Consider the following 20,836-nt stretch of genomic DNA (forward strand, 5'->3'; position numbering starts at 1 on the left):
TTTTTTGACCTGGAATACTAGAAATAAGACTTTGTACAGATGCTTCTTGAAAAATCATCCATCCAAAGCCTCACGCAAAAAAAAAAAAAAAACAAACAAAGGAAAAAACAAAAAACCCTCATGGATAAGATATTAAAAACTGGGGCCAATACGCAACTGAAGGACATGGAGCTTACACTGAATTACAGCAAGGCACAATAGATTTGAGCCCAACCAATTTCAGCAAAGGTCTGGCAGTGTTACTGCTAACGTCATCAGGGACAGAAGAAAATCATGTTTTACTAAGATTCTTGCACTTACTGTGGATGCAAATGTACCACGTAAAACAGTAACATTCAAAATAATGCAGATGACTCTGAGTCAGTAATACAGGTCAGTCATTCTCAGCAGGACTAATTACCCCAGGCAAAGCATCATGCTAATGTGGTATAATTTCTATTAATCAAATTACCCCTACAGAAAAGCGCCCTGTGCTTCACAGGCAGATGCTACACTATTTAGAGAACACTAGGTCTTACACAAGACAGTAAATTATAAAGCATCTAAATCAGTAAGAAAAAGTGCCGTGAAAGCAACTTTTCCTCCAGATTGATGCATTGATTCCTATGAGAAACTGTGCACAGTAATATTATTATCAACAAATCTGTCTGCTCTGCGTACTGCAGTGAAAGAGCTCAGTGGCGTGGCAGTAATCAAGTCCTTCCTCAATTTCATCATAGCTTGGTTCAACACAAGATCTGGCTCTGAAGCCACATACTCCAAATGTTTGTGCATAGTAGGGAGAAAAAAGTTCATTTCTGAATATATATGAAAAGAAGAAGGCAGTGAACTATAGCATCTATTGGCAGGCATGCAGATAGCTTACAACTGCAATTCAGTAATACTTGTGTACAGATATATACATACTTAATGTAACTTCAAAAACTGTAGCAGTCAAAACAAATTATTTTTGTACAACAGTACTTAAACCAAAGGACAAATATCCAGTCAGTCAAACTGCAGTCACTTCAGAATGAGTCTCCTACACTATTGTGAGATTATTTACTGTTTAAATATTCAATTAATAAAGCACACAATGGAGACAATATGCAAAGTTAATTATAGCTTGCAATAGATACAGATGAGATAATTGGTATAAAACAAACAAGTGTGAGCACTTCCTACTAAAATCAGTTATTTAAGTTTTCAATAAATTAGAGCTGTGGTTTCCTGAACGCTGACCAGTTGTACTTAGTACTTTGATAAACACTAAACCATATTAATCATCATTCTCACAGATTAAAAACTTGTAAGTTAATGTCTTTCTTAAGAACAGATGAGTGTCTGAGAAATAGACAACCTGCCTTCTGCCCTAGCAAGGGAAAAAAAATTAAATACATGACATTCACATTCACACAGTCAGTGCCACCATCCCTCTCACGCTCACCACGCTCTCCTAGGGAATTCTGGCATAACAGGTCAATTCTTGCAGCATTCCAGTGACAGGATGAGCTGTGTGAAGTACACTGGAATGCCAGTTACAAAGTGAGTAACCAGGACAGGAGTAATTGCGCCAGAGGGGTGAGCTGAGCTGCAGGTCTTGGAGATTAATCTCTATTTCATCTGAGGGACTGATGAGGAGAGGCTGAACCAAAGTGACAGCATCCATTTTCCAATTACACCCAGCTTCAGATTCCAGGAGGTACTTGAACAGTGCCCAACAAACCAAGTTGTGGAAGGCAAATTAACAACAAACATTTTCTATTACATTTGTTATTAACAAAGCTGATAGAGGGGAGATGTGCATCCCTGACACAGCAGCACAGCAGCTTCTTTCAGCTTCAGGACAAAGCACCTCTGTCTAAAGGCTTCCAGATACATGCCTGTCTAAACTGCTTTTAAAAACTCCACATATCAATTTCACAGCTGCCCTGAAATTATCATTATGGGCAGAAATGTCTTCTAGCATTTTAGATAAAAACATTCTTTCCTTCATTTTAGGCCCATTACATGCTGCTTTCTTCACAGGAGATACAGGAAGCTGTTTACTCCCTTCACATCTGAAGAATGTTACGGTGCCTCCCAGAACCCTCTTCTCTAAACCCAAGAGCCACGCACTTTCAGTTCTTCCGCCCACTGCCCGTCTGCAAGACCTTCAGCCTTCATTACTGTAGTACTTTGTGTTTTCTCCAATTAACCTACATCTTCCTTGAATGAGGCACCACAAAAGGGACTTGATGCTCCAGCTGAAACACGAACAAAAGATCTGCTTCAAGTGCCTTGTACACAACACCCTTCCTTCTAAAAATCAGTATGAATTTCATTGCCAGTAATGTCACACTGTTACAAAACAAATGAACAAGTGGCTTGCACTCAATTTGTGAAGAACTCTCAAGCCCTCATTGAAGCACAAGTCTCTACAGAACTAGTACCTACAGTCATTTCTTGTATTTCTGCCACTAATTACAAGTATTTATTGCTAGGACTTTGCACTTGTCTGGAAGAGAAATGAAAACAGTTCAGCTAAGACGTATCTCCAATTCACTAACAATATTCTTCATTCTAATTCTGTTTCCCACCATACTTTCCATTCTTCTTTGCTTGATTAGTACTTGTAAATTGAATAAGGATATACCATATTACATCACTCAAATCATTAATGAAAACACTAGCCAGTTGCAGAACACATTTCAACAGAACCCCACTTGATAGATGGTCACTTGTGCAACAGCGAGCAACACATAATGACTTTTGAGGAACAGTTTCCTCAGAACATTTGCTTCCACTGTACAACATTTTCATCTGTATTGTACTGCTGATCTTGCTACCATGGCATATTTAAATCAAACTATGTGACAGTAATTGATTTCTCTAATTCAAAGACCTGTTATACTGCCAAGGAAGAAAATGCTATTGGTTAAACAGGATTCACGTAGCCAACTATTTAAGTACGCCTGGTCATTCCAGGCAGGAGGTACTACTTAATGGCAGCTTTATACTCTAGACTCCCGCAAATAGTTTATTTGTTATCATATGCTAATGGACTTACCAGTGCTGAGTACAGGGGCATGATCACCTTCCTGATCCTGCTTGCTATACCATTTCAGACACAAACCAGGATGCCACTGACCTTCTTGGCCACCTAGGCGCACTGCTGGCTCATGTTTAGCTGAGAGCTGACTAACACCCCCAGATCCATTTCCTCCACACAGCCATTCAGCCGCTGCCCCAAGCCTGTAACACTGCCTCGGGTTGTTGTGGCCGTAAGTGCAGAACCTGGCACTTGGCCTTGTTGAACCTCATTCCATAGGCCTCAGCCCAGCGACCCAGCCTGTCCAGATCCCTCTGTAGGGCCTCCCTACCATCAGGCAGATCAACACCACCTCCCAACTTGGTGTGATCTGCAGAATCACTGAGGGTACACTCAATCCTCCTGTCCATGTCATCAATAAATATATTAAGACATATCAGCCATATCCAGGCTTTTTCCAGTTTAAGTAGTACCATGACACACTTCTTATTTACCTTTGGTGTTTTTTTTCTAGCCTTCACAGCCGAATTGTTGTCATGTTTCTGTGGATGTCACTGGTTCTTGCAGGCACTTCAGAAGACAGGTACCATTACCACAGTATGCCAGCTACAAAAAAAGCTCTCCAGACATAGCCAAATGACTCATTTCAAACTGTTACACTCAACTCCTAACCAATTTAAATCTTCTCTATCCAGCCTACACTTCCTTAAAAAAAAAAAAAAAAAAAATAGGCTCTATTTCTTTGTATTTTCATCAAGTCTTCTGTTGTTATTAAGACTAAGTGCCAAGCTTTGTTAGAGACTTAAACAGATCATGATATGGATCTGGTGCTTTTTCAATTTTAGCTAGACTTTCGTATCTGGTAATATTTTGCCTTCTCTGTACCTTTCTTTGTCTTTAAATTGAGGACAGTGTCCCACTTTCTCTCATCTTCGAAGATTTGTGAAAGTATTGTCCTGGTGCCCCTTCTATACTGTAGACACTCCAGAAAATATATCAGAAAATCCTTTCCCCTTTATGTTACAACTGCACAGCTTAGTCACAGACTAAATCTGAGTTTAGAAAAGAGCAAAATAATGGTTGCTGTGAGAGTCCGTCTCCAAGACTTACAAGCTCACAAGGTCATTCAAGCAAATAAATTCAGTTGCTGTAAACTAAGTTATAATAGAATTATACATACAGACTAGGAGTTTATTATAATTAGAAGAAGCCTAGGCATTTGTATGAATAATGACGACATCGGTCACAATTATTTAGCAAACAGAACATATAAATCCTTTATTGTCCAGCTCTGTAAATCACAGATGGAATTAACAACCTGTCCACAGTGAGGGCAGCCATTCACTGCCAACTACAGATATTTAATCTTCAATTTATCAGTGTCTGACAACTGTCAGACAGTGATTTCTGCATATGGAGATAGAAGAGCAGATATTTTAATACCTATAGCATTTCTTTTCTGAAAGAGAACTATCCGAAGCGTACCACGCTCTCTTCACATTGTACTGTTCAAGCTTGCTTAGAAACATTTTCTTCTCACTTCATAAAATACCTGTATTAAAGTATCACAAACAAGCATAGCCAAGGCACCTATTCCACGACATTAGCCACTGTGTGACTCAGGAACATGCCTCTTGCTCTACCCATCCAAATGCTGCTCCAGATATACAAATGAATTTGTACACTCAGATATAAAATGCTTGTATAATACGAAGAAGAATGAACTGGAGAGCCAGCTAATAGATTGTTCATTGAACTGCCACAACTCTGTTTCTGATTTGACAGAGAATGCAAAGAAGCGTGTTAGGAGGTGGATGAGCTGCAGAAGAAAGTTTACATACAGGTATTTCAGAAACAAACCATTTAATCTCTAAAAATGACATACATAACTCAGTTTTTCTTCTTACTGTGTCAAAGTGGGAAGTTAATTGCAAGCAAAGGAAAACCTAACATGGAGGAATTTCAGGTCTGCTTTAGCTTTAAGAAGAGATCTCAGTGAAAATATTACCAGAAGTTTCCAGAGTGAAGTTCCTCGTATCACCTACTGTTCTGCAGGCTACTAGCAACTTCAAGTACCCAGCAAGAGAAAAGCTTTCTCAGTAAAAGCTAGAGTTCCCTGCAGTTCCTCTTATTAACCCCCACTGCAATCTAATTCTACGACTCTTATGTTTTCATCCATCTTTTCCCATTACTTCAAAGTAAACTTCAAGACACAGCCAAGTATAAACTCTAAGTGAACTAACAAGCTAATAGATTTGTGGAGGAAATACATGTCATATGCATATATTTAAATGGATATTTGTACATGTTCACCTCCCCCCATACATACACAGAGTGTATCTGTACGTAAAGATAAATGTCCAGTTCTGCCAAGATTCCACTGAGAATAATATATAAGCAAATGGTTTAATCAGACTGCAGAAAATGCAAAGCTTTCATTGTAAAATCATGGTGCTGCTGAGTTCACCAAGCAGAAATTGCATTTGCTCCAAAAGTACAACAGAAGCATAGAAAGCAATGGGAAGAACATTTCCCTAAATAGTGACTGAAAGGGAAATTCAGAACCGTTTGGCTGAAAACACAGATTAGTGTTAATGCTGGCCTTGATCCCCAGCTCAAAAGCAAGCCTCCATGACACAGAGCTCCCTAACCAAGACCAGGCTTTAACAGAGCCCACGTCTACTACCTGCTTACTATCATCAGATGTTGCAGCATTCCCTAAGACTGCACAAAAGCTTTTGTATCTCATGTCCCAACAGCTGGAGCCCACTGCCTGTTCCCTGCACTTCCCACTCTCCCAGTGCCACACAGCACTATCTCACACTACCCTACAACACTCCATGCTCCCACTGCAGCACCCTGAGCAGTGCCTACTGTGGCACTGCACACTTTCCTCCCTGTGAGCAGAGCTACCCCTCTCCTATGAACCTCCACCAGAAAGGACAGGCAGCTGCACTGGCTTTTCCGAATGGGAGTGTCCCACACATCCAGGTTCTGGGAGGCAGGGAAAACCCAGAGCAGCCAGGATTGGTGGCAGAGAAAAACAAACAAGCAGAGAGCTAAAAGGTGAGGAATGGATGCAGATAAAGAGGTAAGGAGATTGAAATACCAGGAAGAGAGGAAAACAAAAGCAAAGGGGTTTCACCTAGCCATAAACCATACAGAATTATATTAAGGGCCACGAGCCCTGGCTCCTGCCATGCATAGTAGGATAAAACTCTAAAGGACTTCCTAAGGAGGCACATTTCCCTTTAATAACAATTACTCAGACTTACCCAAGCTTCAGAAAAAGACCAAGTATTTGAAAACAAGAAACTCAAAGAACTGTGGCACATCAACAAAAGAATTGGAAGCTTTGCTTTCTTCTAACGAAATTCTAAAACTACAAGAGATCCAAAAAGCAGCACAAACATTTCAGATCTCAACGTTAAATCATACTAGATATTTAAATAGGATCTAGCATTCAGATTAACACCAGAGGACTCACAATTCAGGCAGCTAAAAGCCAGCTGTTCTTTATATACCCTCATGATGGGTACAAAAAAATGCAAGACACATTAAAAAAAAAACCACAAAAAACAATAGCTTAAAATATTACATTCAATGCTCTAGGGCTTCAACCAAACCGATACACTAAATAAATATTTAAACTTCCCATTTGCAACATAGCATCTGCTGATTATAATACTAAATCATTGTCCAATAATTTTCTGATTACACAGAATAAAAAGAGCAGTGGTGACAAATATGCACAATAAACCTCAGAATGATTCTGAGTGTTCAATAGTTCAGCCCTCCCACGACCTATTTTTGGAAGTTGAAATGTGAATACTGTTAAACCAAAGGAGAAACAACTGGCAAGATACCATATAGAATGGTGATCTCAAAGACTACTGGGAATTTCCTTCCTGCATCCTGCAGCACAGTGTGGAAGCACCCAAGGTAGCTGAAGAACAAAAAGCAGCCTAGCAACGTAATGCGAACATCATGAGAAATATTTTACTACTCCTTCTACCAGCTAGTAAAATAGAGAGTAAATCAGTCACTTCTGGAGCTGAATGCTTCCAATATCTGAGTTAGCCTAGATTTCTGTGTATCATGTCACATATGGCTTTCATAAAGGTCAAAAGGACAACCATTTGCTTTCAAGTTGCAAAATGTAATTCAAACTATGCCTTATACTGCAGTGCCTTCCTACAGATAAACATAATACCCATCCCTCTGAAAATATTTTATACGAGCATAAACTAGTGAGAAGTTAACTAATCTATAAACATCGTCACCCAAGAAAGTAAACTTTTGTAGCAGAATTTTCATGTTATCAAATAATTCTATCTGGAGAAGTCATGGAAAAAAAACAAAGATCCTGAATGAAAGTACTGAAATCAGAACTAAGTGAGTTCTGTTCATATCATTTCCCAATTCAAATCAAGAGGCAGACAGTGAGAACCACAGTAACAAGTTATAGAAGTTTCTTCATTTTCTTGCAAAGTCAAACACCAGCGTGAGTCATATGAGCACAAGCTAAAAAGGCCTCTAAAAGCAAAAAAGACTCACCAAGTTCATTGAGACTCTGGGCAGCTTTTGTTATCTCCCTGCTTCCCCCTTGTAGTTGTCCTTGAAGTCTTTTACTGAGATGCAAGATGCGTATTATCCTCCGCAGCAAGTCACAGGCAGCCTATGGAGAAATCACAGCATTAGGGGATATTACCAGCACACTCTGATCTCATAATTTTAGGCTTCTAATATGGACACATTAACCAAAGGAAACACAAATTTGAATAAAAACAAGGAACTTCAGAATACAAAAAGCCTGTTTTTAAGGACCTTTTTTCATTATCTAATGCAATACAGGCAGATAACATCAAAAGCTGGAAATTACATTTCCTGGGCTAAGATTATGCTGCCATTACTAGCAGCTCCTTCCCCATCAAAAAAAAAAAAAAGAAAAAAGAAAAAGAAACAAACTCAGAACCCCATGAGAGTGACATGTTCTATTTCCAAGCAGAAGTGAGCTTCATTTTGCATTATGCAGCTCCCCTCAGTAGTTCTCTCATCTCTAAGCTTTAGTAAAATTAAGAAGTTGCCTTTGTCAATTAAGTATTGATCCAAAGTAAGTAAAACAGCAGAGAACAATAAAAACTTAAGGGCTTAAAGTGTTATTTTACAGATATTGACTCTTATGGTAGGAATAGATAGAAAAATCCATTTTCATCAAAAATTTCATACGGCCATTTACCCACATTTATCAATCTGTCACTTCATATTATTTGATAGGTTTGCAAAAGCACACCCCATTCTTGGCTAAAAATTAAGATGGATGCAAACACCAATTTTCAGGAAATATATCTGCATTGTATTTTCATTAGCACCAATTCAGAGCAAAGGTATTGCTGACATCTGGATCAAACATATGACTTTCACCATTTTTCACTCAACTAAGACCTTCAAACATGTTTTCCTGCTCTACACAGTAAATGAACGGAGGCAGACAAGCAGTGAGTTACACCACGTGCACGATGAGTGTTTCAAGCATAACAGGGAAAGAGGGTTCTGATGATGGTGGGTATGAAGTGATGACAAGCTGCTACATAGGACAGATCCCCGAGCTGCTTCTAAGCTATACAACTCAGGTAATACTGATTTGAATTACTGTGTCATTTAAGCATAGCAAAAACAAGCTTCAGGACTGCCTGACATGCCCCAGTGGCAACTAAATGTGCTGGCATCGAAGTCCAGATGGCTTCAGTGCACGTCTTTCCCATAGTCCTTCAGAACTGCACCATAAGAGAAGTCCTAAACATGCATGCAGGTCTTCATTGAAAGAGACCAGCAATGAGAGAAGCTGTAGAATGAGCAGAGAAAATGGACCCACCATATGGATGGGTCAGTGAGGTTAGGAGATGCGTGCTACAGGGGGAGCAATCTTACTTTAAAACATGTCTCCAGCATCTGTAGTCAGACTAAAAGGTGGTAAATACGAAGTGTGGGATGAGTAAGACAGTTGTTAGGAGGTATTTTCCCGGCTGCTGAAGAGAAGGCCTCTTGAAAGGCCTTGTCTTATAAACAGAAAAATGAAATCATAAATTACTTAAAATATACACAAAAATATTGAGAATCTGACAGGCGTTAAGCCCTCAAGTGTTGAAAGCAATTGTTAAGTACACATAAGTCCCTTCAACCAATGTTTATTGGACCGCACAACCCGCCAAGGTCTACTTCATGTCAGCACGAACCAGTGGAAATAACAAATTTCGTGTTTAATCCTTATTCAATATCTAGGCACAACAAAGAATATTACAAAGGCCCAGGGAGACGAAGCACTGAAAGCACACTGACTCTCACTGCTGTTGGCACAATGCCGTGTCTCACTAAGTACAAGTTCCCTAAGCCTTCCAGGATGACTGAGCCACATGATTTCTATGATCTTTAGTGAGAACCAAGTGGAGCTTATCCTGCTTTGGAAAGATTAATGTATCAGTTTTAATTAATGCATTCCTTTAATCAGAAAAAGTTTTGATTCACATATCACTTCCATGTCTCTGAACAAAACTTCTGCAAGATAAATCAAAAATAGCTCTTTATACAGTTCACTGTGCCTTGTCAGATGTGTTTAAAAACCATCTGGCTGTGGTGCTCGGGGACATGATTTAGCAGAGGGTTATTAGGGTAGTATGGTTAGGTTGTGGTTGGACTCGATGATCTTTCAGGTCTTTTCCAACCTGAGCAATTCTACGATTACTACTTTGCCTTCAGATTTAATTTTCTCATCCAACTGTGTACCTCTGGCTAACTTTTTCCCTCGGACTTCACTTATCTTCTGAGAATCTCATACTTCACACGCAACAGACAAAAAAACCCTCTTTTTTATTTCACTGTTGTTTGTTATCTTCCATTCCAAGAAACAATAATGTAAAAGGACTGTCAAGCTGGATACAGGATAGGAAATGTTGCATTTAGATTCAAGAGCGAAAAAGAAAAAAAAAAAAAAAAGATATCTTCCAAAGACACTGAGGATGCACCCTTAACTTCACAGCCATCACTAATGAGCACACAGTGCTTTTTTCACATGGGTACTGGCATTTTTGTGAATTATTCAACTTAATAAAACTCTCAAATACTGTAGAAGTATGCAGTATATGAGGACTGTACAATGGAAATTTAACAGAATCTACCAGCAGAGCTGTTCACAAATGCTCTATCATCAAGCCCTGACCACCTGCACCACAGAAGTCTGAATTAATTCAGGAAACAATCATTCCTGGAGTCAATACAGCATGCTTTTCTAAAGGAAATACTTCTATCCAAACACGAATTCCATGGTTAAAGCAAAACTTAGTTTGGAAAAAGCAGGGAGCAGCCCTGGTTAGTCCCAGGGCTTTTCATTAAGATCAAAATCAAACAGGATTTTTCTGGAGATTACACATTAGCTATCTGCTGAAATTTAAATCAGCAATAACAAAGACATTATTGAGCAATTTCAAACAAAAAGCCTCCTTTAATCTTAACTTAATTTTAGGAAATTATTGAGACAATCAGACCACTTGAAACTGCCATTGCATAGCTCATATATGAAATTGCATAATGCAGTGCAGATCATAATGCAAGTGAATGTATATGTAACACAAGCCCAAAGAAAGGTGGGACAGTACACCATTCTAAGACTACATGGACAATGGTGTACTGTAGTACCAGCATGAATTCTGCTACTAGTAAACACTTCAAAGAGAGAATAGTTTTCTATTGCATAAATATTTTTTCTATTTTGTGGATTTTTTTAAATAAAAAGCTTTAAAGAAAATCAGATATTGTAGGAATTTCTAAACATGAAGATATCCAAAATTAAGAGGACATGGAGAAGCAGTTGGTTGGACAGAAATGCACAGAAAATAACCCTCTGAAGGACAAACTCTCTGCCTACATATTTCAGCTGTTAACTTATCCGTTTAGTTTGTGATACGGCATGGAAAGACTATGAATGTGCTCAGAAGAGGATAGGATGATTTAAAGCAGGAAGTAAGCTCTGTGAGTTTGCTGCTCCCCTGGGATGCGATGAAGCCATAAGAACAAAGCAACACATAATGTACATAAGTATACAACAGAGATTTAGAATTCAAAACTAGATTTGTAGTTTGACAATGAATTTATAGAGAAAATGTTTATGAAAAAGCACGACTATATTAAAAACAATTAAGGATGGTGAAATCCAGCTTTATGCAAGCCAAATACTCCTTCAGTTTGTGAGCAGTCCCATAGCAATCAAAGAAGAAGCACTAAAGCAATACAATCATGAATACAAGAGGCCCTAAAACACCACACAAATCAGCAAAGGATAACTAGCAGCCCTACTTACTTTGACAGCACTGTCTTTTATCAGTCATTTATCTTTTTTTTTTTTTAAAACTTATTCTACTGACTGTACATCAGCTGATAAAATTAGCAGGTTTGACTGCCTGTGCTACATGTCCTGCATTTGGTACAGAAGTTACCAGTGTCATTTCATAAGCCGTGCCACAACCAGGAAGCAAACTGTTTGCTGTGCTGATGCCCTTCCTTCCTGAACAAACAAGGCTGCCAGGTAAACAGACACAACAGCATCATAATGCACTCCTGCGTATCTGCCAACACAGGAGAGGACAGCAGCCCTCACGCTGAGAACTGTCACTAGCAGCAATGCTGCAGTGATCCTTCCTGTTTCTGTGCACAGCTAAGGCAGGTAGGGACATGAGGGTGGGCAGCCCAGCAGGCTCCCTTTACCCTGCATCTCTCTTTTTTTTTTTTTTTTTTGGACTGGCATTTGGGACAAGAAGACTCACAGCCCAGAAGAGTCAGATATTGCAACTGCCCTGGCACAGGTTGACCAACAACCCCAGCCCTGGTGCGTGATGCTTTTATACCACAGAAAAAGCCATGCAAGACCAAACCCCTACTGCACCAAAGAGGAAGCAAAGCAAACCCAAGAAACACCTCCTAACCTCAGGGGCTTCTGCAGTTTGACTTTACATAAGGTCAAAGAAGAAACAATCACCTTTCACTCCAAATTCCCATAGTTCTTCCCACAGCTGTAACCAGAGAAGAAAAAATAAAATCTGAACCTAGCCTGGGACGTGAAAGTCATGGAAATTTCACCCAGTGGCAAAAACAGTGACAGCTGGAGCTGGGAAGCATAGGAGCAGCAGCTGAACAACCTGGCTGAACAGACTGGTAAGAGCTTCCTCCTGAACCTCACTACTACTGAAAATCAGATAGAAAATATCAGACCTCCACCCGAGAGTCCAGCACACTTACTTGCTCCTCAATTCCTGGACTAGAAACCATGTACACCTGATTGCAGCTTCATCTCTACAAGCTAATGGCAACCTACTTGAGCAAAATCCACAGTTCAAATTTCAGCTATCAACAGATAAGATCTTAGTTTTGCAACTCAAAATATTTTTTCAAAGAGAAACAGTTCAAGCAGTAGTTCTTTAAACCTTTCCTGATTTGGAGTTGTGTTGCTTTTGAATAAATAAACTGAACAGAATGCAGCCACATCCATGGGATCTGTGGGGTAGTTTTCAACCGCAATAAAGTTAAAAATAGAAGTGTTCAATGCTCATCTTACCATTGCTGGGAAAAAGCTCTCCCCCATTGCTCTTCTTTAAAAGAAACTACATTCTCTGCAGACTCGGTTTAAAAGACAGGAACAGCTGTATAGCTGGGCTTATACACCAGAACTCCAGGTTGCAGTGTGGCTATATTGTAAGAATTATTCCCCAAACCCTTTACTAAACTGCAGTTAAACACATGTAGAGGAAAAGTGTCTCCTACAGAACTACATCATAAGATTAAAAATACCCAGACAGAAATGAAAATGTAATTAAATTGCAGTCTGATAGCCTTTCACTTTCCCTCATCTGAAGGAAAACTAAAGCAGCTAGTGCAAAGACCAGCTTTGCACTTTGCAATATGAAGCACCTCTCAGTATCTCATGAGGAGACACATGAATATTGATTTTTACCAAGAAATACTGACAGCAAACTCCAGTCTACTGGAGTATGGAAATCCCACTCATGTCTGATGAGTCACCTTTTCTTAATGCTCTAGAGGACTGGGAAATGAAACACTTTAAAATTGAGTTTTAAAACGTATTTCTAATACAACTTACCTGAAGCTTTGCTAGCTGAGCCGTGCGAGACACTATTTTGTTGTAGGGATCAACAATTTTGGCTCTAATTCTGAAAATAAGAAGTTTATTTATGGAAGTATTAATAAATAGCACAAGAGAACAAGTAAGCATGCAGACTTTCTAATCACATCATGAACGACATACCTATCAACAGTACTTTGTAGAGCACCAATTCTGGTCTGCATCATTTGGAGAACACCTGCAAAATAAAGCAGATGTTTTACAAGTAACACTCATGATATGAAGAATACTTCTTTCTATAATTGACATCTACAGCAGACTACTTCTGTATTAAAAGAAAAAACAACCCCCCTTTATAACAAAACATTCAAAGATATTGAAATGATTGAGACACAGAGTATTTAGAAATAAACTGAGAAGGTAATAAGCAATTACTGACCACTACTACTACAAAAAAAACCAAAATCCTGCTGAAGATGCATTGTTGTGGAATTCATCAGATGTTAAGCTTCCCATAATATCTAGAGTAATGCTGTTTTCTAAAAGAATGATGATCAGGACTGATGTTCAAAGGCATATAACCCGATACAAACACCTGAGCATGGTATGAAAAAGCACCACAACTTATTTAACAAGGGAACTACGCAGATCAGAGAAACCAGCAGGCACGGAGAAGTGAGAAGCAATGCCATTTCAAGGTTTTCTTCCTGTGCATAAGCACCTTTAGCAAAGAAGTAAGGTATGTCATTGGGAAATCATCTAATTTAGATTACAAACAGAGCAAGCTACACCAATCGTGTTTGTTCCAGATTAGTTTGGAAAAGCAGCACAAAGGGGGAACCCACAAGCACAGTCGTTCTTTCCTTGCTAAACTGCAAACAAAGCAGTCAAGGGTAATAGTCACTTTTGCAATACAGAATCAGCCTGCTGGGAATTTAATTAAGTTACACAAACACAGACCTATGAATTTACTTTTGTTTCAATTCTTGTTAGCACTCTCAAACATCCTCTGTTTCTGTAAAGCCTTCATCAAATTGAACAAAACTATCATATGATACAGAAAGACAGAATTATTAACTTGGCTTATTGATAGATTCAGGAGTCCTATTATATTTATAAATGGAATGGCAGGCATGTAATCCTCATGGATAAAAAGATGAAGATATGAAAGACAGAGAAAAGATGTCACAGTGGGCTGAATTTTCTACTCCACACTCAAAAAGCGGACAGCAAGTACCACGACATTGCTACATCTATGACTGTTGCACCCTTGACAGCAATGTAACATTCCTCTTGCCAAAAGGCACTGTTAGGATTGCTGATAAGGTGATCTACGCTCTGCGTCTGCTACATGAGATACTACCTAACCTATCCCAAGCTAGCAGGTGATTGAAGATATCTGGTGAGCTGCTTATAGAAACACAACCAGAAAAGAGTATTTATAACAAACCAGTGTACCATTAGCAGTGTACAGATCTAAAGGAAGAAAAGAAGTTCCTGGGAATTTACTCTAGAAGTTTGGTTAATTAATTTGAAATATTTAGAGATTCACATATCCAAATAACTATGCATGCTGTGAGTTATGCCAAGAAAGTAAGCAGATGAAGATTACTAAACTAAGCACATGAAGACACTCTGAGCTCCATATTTCTAACTTCATAATTAAATTTCCTATTAACATTTATCTTTTCTTTTACTTATGGATATTGACTCATTGTTTCTACAGTGACCATATTACAGTGACCACGTGTAGCCCGAACACCGTAGAGAGAAGCAGGTTTTGCAATAATTAAAATATCATCTGTGTTTGCATAGAACTGTGGTTTCAACTGATGCCTTAAGTGTCAAAAAAATGTCAGGGTGAGAGCCCTCCATGTTCCCAACAAGTGTCACAAAGCAGAATGGCTGGTCTAATGAGCACCAAGGAGAAGAACCATATTCTGTAATCAGTTTTCTGTACACATTTCACAGTTTCTAAGTGAAGTATTTACAAGTCAGCAATTTATTTTAAAAGTCAGAACCCGATCAGTGGAATGACAGAAATGTATGGATTTAATCTAGTAGCTTCTTACTAGAAAGAAAAATCTCAGTGTTTCAGTGCAGTTATGATTAATGCCTCTTCAGTTAAGATCTGCAAACCATGCAACGTGCACATGCAGAATTTACAAACTTGGTACTGATGTTCACAGACATTGCAATAAAATTAGGCTTGTTTATTAAAAAACGGTATTAAAAGGTTAATAAAACTTGATTGCTAAAGTTGCTTAGAACAGATTATTAAGCTTTTTGCCTATGGAATAGTTACTCCAGAGAAATATCAGTCAAATCTTCTCCCAGGAGCTCCATCTGCTGACATAAAAGAAAAAAAAAAAAAGCTGCCACAACTCAGTTGTAAGATCTGCAGCTGCTTCATTATTAACCAAAGTGAACGACCTTCCCATGTAGAAACTAAAAATGCTCCCGTGTTCACAGAAATCCGTGAGCATTCAGTAGATGGATCTCACCTTCTAGGGATTCAATTCCAGTTGCTTGAGCCAACAGATCTTCATGTCTTGCAACAACCTTTAAAAACAAAAGAAAGAGAAAAAATAGAAACAATGACATAAGAACAGAGATGTGTGCCTGAAAGGGGTATCAAAATATTATCATCGTATTTCCTTAAACAGAAAAAAGCAGATGAAAGCATTTTCAGAACTGTTTTGATTCACAAAATGGTAAGCTCAGAATGGGAGTCAGATATTGCAGCATAGTTGATGTATTAATATAAGTCAGAAAAACAATCAATCATGTTTCAACACACACTGATATCTAACAATAAGTGTAAGCTTAATACTAACACAGTAATAACGTATATTTCCATTTTTAATGTTTTCATTTGTATTTATGACATTTAGAAACTAACTTCCAAAGAATTTACCATTGCAGGGGGAGCAGTTTTTCTAACCAAGCACAAATTTATCACGCACACTCACAGCCAGGTCGATGGGATTTGCAGTGTCCATTTGGATTTTATCACTCAGCCTTTGACTATCCAAACTCAAATTCCTTTTGAAGGCATGGAGGTGTATTAGCACACGTTGTGTTTGCCCAGTTAAAATTAAGGACTAAATCCCAGGCTACTAACCAGCACAGGACAAGTCGTGCACTGTCTTTTCACAACCATCATGCCAAAAGACAGGGAAGTTTTTCTGATAGTCCATATGATCTTTTGGAGAGTCAGGGAACCCTTACAAGGAATAGCGGAACCTCCACGCACAGAGACTGAGTGCAGACACTGAAAGCAAAACAGCTTACAGCTCCTTGAGGGGGACTACATGGAGTTAGTATCACATGCACCGCTCTTTTTACTTCAAGCTGTACCTTCAGTTACCAAGCAACGTCAAAAGCAAAGATCATTGGACTAATCAGCTTTTAATCACTTTATCGACCACCCCTGAGCACCAGGCATGCTTTACACTTACTTGTACGTGAAGCTCTTTATCCAGCTGGCTGATACCTTGGGCAAGCTTTGCGAGCTGCTCAGCTATCACCGCCTGATGGATCGACTGCGACGTGTAAGCTTTCACATCAAAGTCCTCTCTGAAGAAGTCAGCATAACACTCTGAAAAACGATTCAGATGTTATCTTCACACTTCAAACCAGTCGCACCGAGGGACGATCTACAGCAGGCAGCGCTCAGACCGCCGGTTCCTCCAGCTGGAACAGCGCACACCCCGTACCCGCGCAACGCGGCACGGGAGGCCGGTCTGAGAACAGACTGCAATCAAAGCGAGTCCGCGCGGCAAAACCCGCAACTTCATGGAACCGTACCGCGTCTTACAACGGGGCCAACTTGTGCTGCGTAAGGAAACTATACTCCGCTGGTGACTTTTAACGAAGTAAGACGCGTGCTACTTTGTGCAAAGGGCAGGCTAGGCTCACCGACACCTGCGTGCCTCCCGCCGGCACACATCTCCCCTCAAGAGCGGCGAACGCGGGCAGCGGGCTGCAGCTGGGCAGCACAGCGCCGGAGCGGGGCCCGCCATCCCGCTCCCCTCCACCCCACAAACTTTCTGCGACGCGACACCTCGGAGGCCCAATGCCCCGCTCGTCCCGGCCTCCGACCGCCGCCAGGACCGCGCCTCACCGTCCGCCTGCAGCTCTGCCAGCGCCGGGGCCGGTGCTCCACCGCCCGCTTCCTCCATGCCGCCCGACGGAGCCTGCCGCGCGTCACTGCCCGGCGGCGGCGCGCGGCGATGATGGCAAAGGGAGCGACGGGGCGGGGCAGGACGCGGCGGGGCTGTGAGGGGAGAGCTCGCTATACATGAGCGGGGACGTGGCAGAACGCGAACGATGGTCGGCGACGGACCCGGCGGGCCTGTTTCGGGCTGGGCACGTGGTGAAGATGTGTGCCCCGATGGTCCGCTACTCCAAGTGAGTCACTGCTGGCGGCGCGCGTGCTGTGGGGCGGGCGGTGTGACGGGACGGCGGGCGGGTGGGCGGGCGGGAGCCTTCTGGGGTTGTTCAAGGGCGCGACGGACGCGGACGCGTTTGATTATGGTTCTATTTACACAGCCCCGCAGCGCTGCGTTTAAGAGCGGCGCTTCAGAGCGGCTCACGAGGCGAATGTCCGCTCTGTATGGCCGTGCTGTCCCTGTCCCCGCAGGCTGGCGTTCCGCACTCTGGTCCGGCGGTACGGCTGCGAGCTGTGCTACACCCCCATGGTTGTGGCGGCCGACTTCGTGAGGTCAGCCAAAGCCAGGGACAGCGAGTTCACAACAAACAGAGGTAATGCTGGGAAATATGCTGCTGCCTTTATGGAATGTTTTATGTATCCTGGTTTGTATCAGAAATAATCCAGCCAGCAGGACAGGTGGGTGATCATCCCTCAGCAATTGGCACTGGTGAGGCTGCACCTCATGGGCTGTGTTCAGCTGTGGGATTCTCACTACAAGACAGACATGGAGGCCCTGCAGTGTGTCCAGAGAAGGGCAGCGGAGCTGTGAGGGGTGTGGAGCACAGGAGTGATGGGGAGCAGCTGAGGGAACTGGGATGGGTCAGTCTGGAGAAGAGGAGACGCAGGGGAGGCCTTATTGCTCTCTATAACCGCCTGAACGGAGGTTGTGAGGAGGTGGGGGTCAGCCTCTGCTCCCATGTAACGGTAGCAGAATGAGAGGGAGCAGCCTTAAGTTGTGCCAAGGAGGGTTCAGTTTTGTTATTAGGAGAAATTTCTTCTCGTGCCAAAGCACTGAAACGGATTACACATTTTCCACACCCCAAACTACTTCATCTTCCCTCACCACTGCAGTTTTATTGCTGAGCACGGCATTACATGATATGAAATATTCCTTTGGCCAGGTCTAGACCTGTCCACTCCCAGTTCCTTGCCCACCTCTGACCTATTTGCTGGGGGGGAAATAGGTACACAGGTAAAAAATTAGTTTTGAACTGCCATCGCTGTTCAGCAAAAGTGGAAGCACTGTTGTATTATCAACAATGTTTTTTGCCACAAAACTCAAAACACATAACTATATAAGCTGCTGTAAATAAGGTTACTTGCATCCCAGCCAGACCCAATAAAAGATCATCATAGAATCAAAGAATGGTTTGGGCTGGAAGGGACCCTTAAGATCAGCTAGTTCTAAGCTCCTGCTGTAGACAGGAACACCTCCCTGTAGACCACGTTGCTCAAAGCCCCACCCAGCCTGGCCCTGAATGCTTCCAAGGAGGAGGCATTCACAGCCTCCCTGGGCAACCTGTTCCAGTGTCTCACCACCCTCACAGTAAAGAATTTCTTCCTAATATCTAGTCTAAATCTACCCTCTTCCAGAGTAAAACCATTTCCTCTTGTCCTGTCACTTCCTGCCCTGATAAAAAGTTCCTCCTCAGCTTTCGTCTAGGCTCCTTTCAGCTACTGGAAGGCTGCTATTAGGTCTCCTCAGAGCCTTCTCTTCTACAGTCTAAAGAGCCCCAGCTTTCTCACCCTGTCCTTGCAGGGGAGGTGCTCCAGCTCTCTGATTATCTTTGTGGTCCTCCTCTGGACTGTTCCAAGAGCTCCATGTCTTTGTGTCATAGGCTCCAGAACTGGATGCAGTACTCCAGATGGTGTCTCACAAGAGCAGTGTAGAAGGGCAGAATCGCCTCTCCTTCCCTGCTGATCATGCTTCTCTTAATGCAACCCAAGATATGGTTGCCCTTCTGTCTGCTCATAAGGCTCATAAGGTTCTAATGCCAGCAATTGCTGCTTCTTGTATATATCAGAGATGTATGCTTAACCCATTACCATATATTTTCTGATTTCTAACAAAAATGAGAGGGTTTGTAAAGGGGAAAAGATGAATAGATCAGACATATAATATGGGGATTGATAAGAGAAACAGAATTTTAAATTATCAGGTGGTAAAATGGAACGTGGGCTCCTTGAGATCTCAGAATGATAGAAGGAGCAAAGGGAGTCCAGAGAATAGAAGCACAACCAGGATTCATAATGAGAAGCCAGGCTTCAGACACGATATAGAAATGTAACCTGAACAGACTAAATATATACATATATAATACATTATTATTATATATTTTATAAATATATGTGTGTGTATATATATATAGGACATATATATATATATATATATATATATATATATATAAGGAGCTATACAGAGCCCTGGCTTAGTAAGGGAGAAAAGTAGTATAGAACAAAATCACAGAATATCTCAAGTTAGAAAGAAGCCATAAGGACCGTTGAGTCCAACTTCTGGCTGCACACAACACCACCTGAAAATTTGACCATGAGTATATGGGAAGAGATAACAGTACGGATACAGATCAGCTGGCATGAAGTGGTTGTATGAGAGAAGTGGAACAAGGAACACATAAGCTTGGGCTACAACTAGAGGAATGGAGAAAGCACTGCTAAAATGCTAGTAAGATTGGCCTGTAGGATCTGCAGAAGGTAACGATTTCATCTGTTCATGCCACTCAGTGAATGGTTTTGTAAGTGTATATGTAATAGTAGTAGAACTATAATCTGTGATTTCATGCATTATTTGAATACAACAGGTCATTTATAGGAAAGAATCCCATTGGGAAGCACAGGTAGACTCTTATTAATGGAGTGCAACTTAGAAGAAAGCTTTAATTTTTTTTGTTATTCAAAATAAACAAATAAGAACATAACTGATATATACAGCTCAGAGGTCTGCAGAGCCACTGCTCCACCCTTTGCATCTGTTTATACTTTTGATCTTCACAATGTCCTGTAAAGTTCTATGGGTTGGCTTTTGGCAGATAATGGGATGGGGAAAGAGGAAATTCTTGTCACTGTTTGCTGTAATCTTGTCGCCTGTTGACAAGGAGCTCAGGATGAAATGTTCTAGTATTGTAAGTAACATCTTTTCCCTACTCACCTCTTTTATGCTGGCCTTAATTTTACAGCCTCCAAAACCATCCTGCCTCTAACAGCTTAGCCAGAATAACAGTATTTACATTATTAGCATTCATGCTTTTAACAAATAGCTCCATAACTGATTGTAAAATCTTAATATTGATTTGTTTAATTTTCTGGGCATTTTTTACTCTAATGAGCAGAGTAGGTTTGGAGCCTGCAATTGTAATTTTTGCTCTGTTTTTTTTGCATTGACATTTGGCATTGACATTTCTTTGTTGTGTATTTCTAAAACAGTGGTAGATGTTCCCTGTGGCTGCTGCTAAGAATTTAATTA

At 40.9% G+C, this 20,836-nt stretch overlaps 2 protein-coding genes across 3 annotated transcripts in view; one reads left to right on the top strand and one right to left on the bottom strand.

The window, feature by feature from the left end:
* Positions 1-17,344, bottom strand: part of COG5 (component of oligomeric golgi complex 5) — a 182,346-nt gene extending 165,002 nt beyond the window's left edge. Inside the window, exons 1-6 of the mRNA XM_042816184.1 lie at positions 17,266-17,344; positions 16,601-16,740; positions 15,644-15,701; positions 13,323-13,377; positions 13,158-13,227; positions 7,568-7,688 (exon numbers count right to left, since the gene is read on the bottom strand). Of these exons, the coding sequence (XP_042672118.1) occupies positions 7,568-7,688; positions 13,158-13,227; positions 13,323-13,377; positions 15,644-15,701; positions 16,601-16,740; positions 17,266-17,323 (502 nt within the window). The 5' untranslated portion in view covers positions 17,324-17,344. The remainder of the gene's footprint in view (positions 1-7,567; positions 7,689-13,157; positions 13,228-13,322; positions 13,378-15,643; positions 15,702-16,600; positions 16,741-17,265) is intronic.
* A 75-nt stretch (positions 17,345-17,419) lies between these two features.
* DUS4L (dihydrouridine synthase 4 like) overlaps positions 17,420-20,836 on the top strand; it is a 36,594-nt gene continuing 33,177 nt past the window's right edge. For both annotated transcript variants that reach the window (XM_042815519.1, XM_042815518.1), the window contains exons 1-2: positions 17,420-17,552; positions 17,785-17,906. In XM_042815519.1, the coding sequence (XP_042671453.1) occupies positions 17,443-17,552; positions 17,785-17,906 (232 nt within the window). In that variant the 5' untranslated portion in view covers positions 17,420-17,442. The remainder of the gene's footprint in view (positions 17,553-17,784; positions 17,907-20,836) is intronic.

The sequence above is a fragment of the Centrocercus urophasianus genome, unplaced genomic scaffold (assembly GCF_019232065.1).
Source record: "Centrocercus urophasianus isolate 14NV4802_14NV808 unplaced genomic scaffold, USGS_Curo_1.0 seq_15, whole genome shotgun sequence".
Lineage (NCBI taxonomy): Eukaryota > Metazoa > Chordata > Aves > Galliformes > Phasianidae > Centrocercus > Centrocercus urophasianus.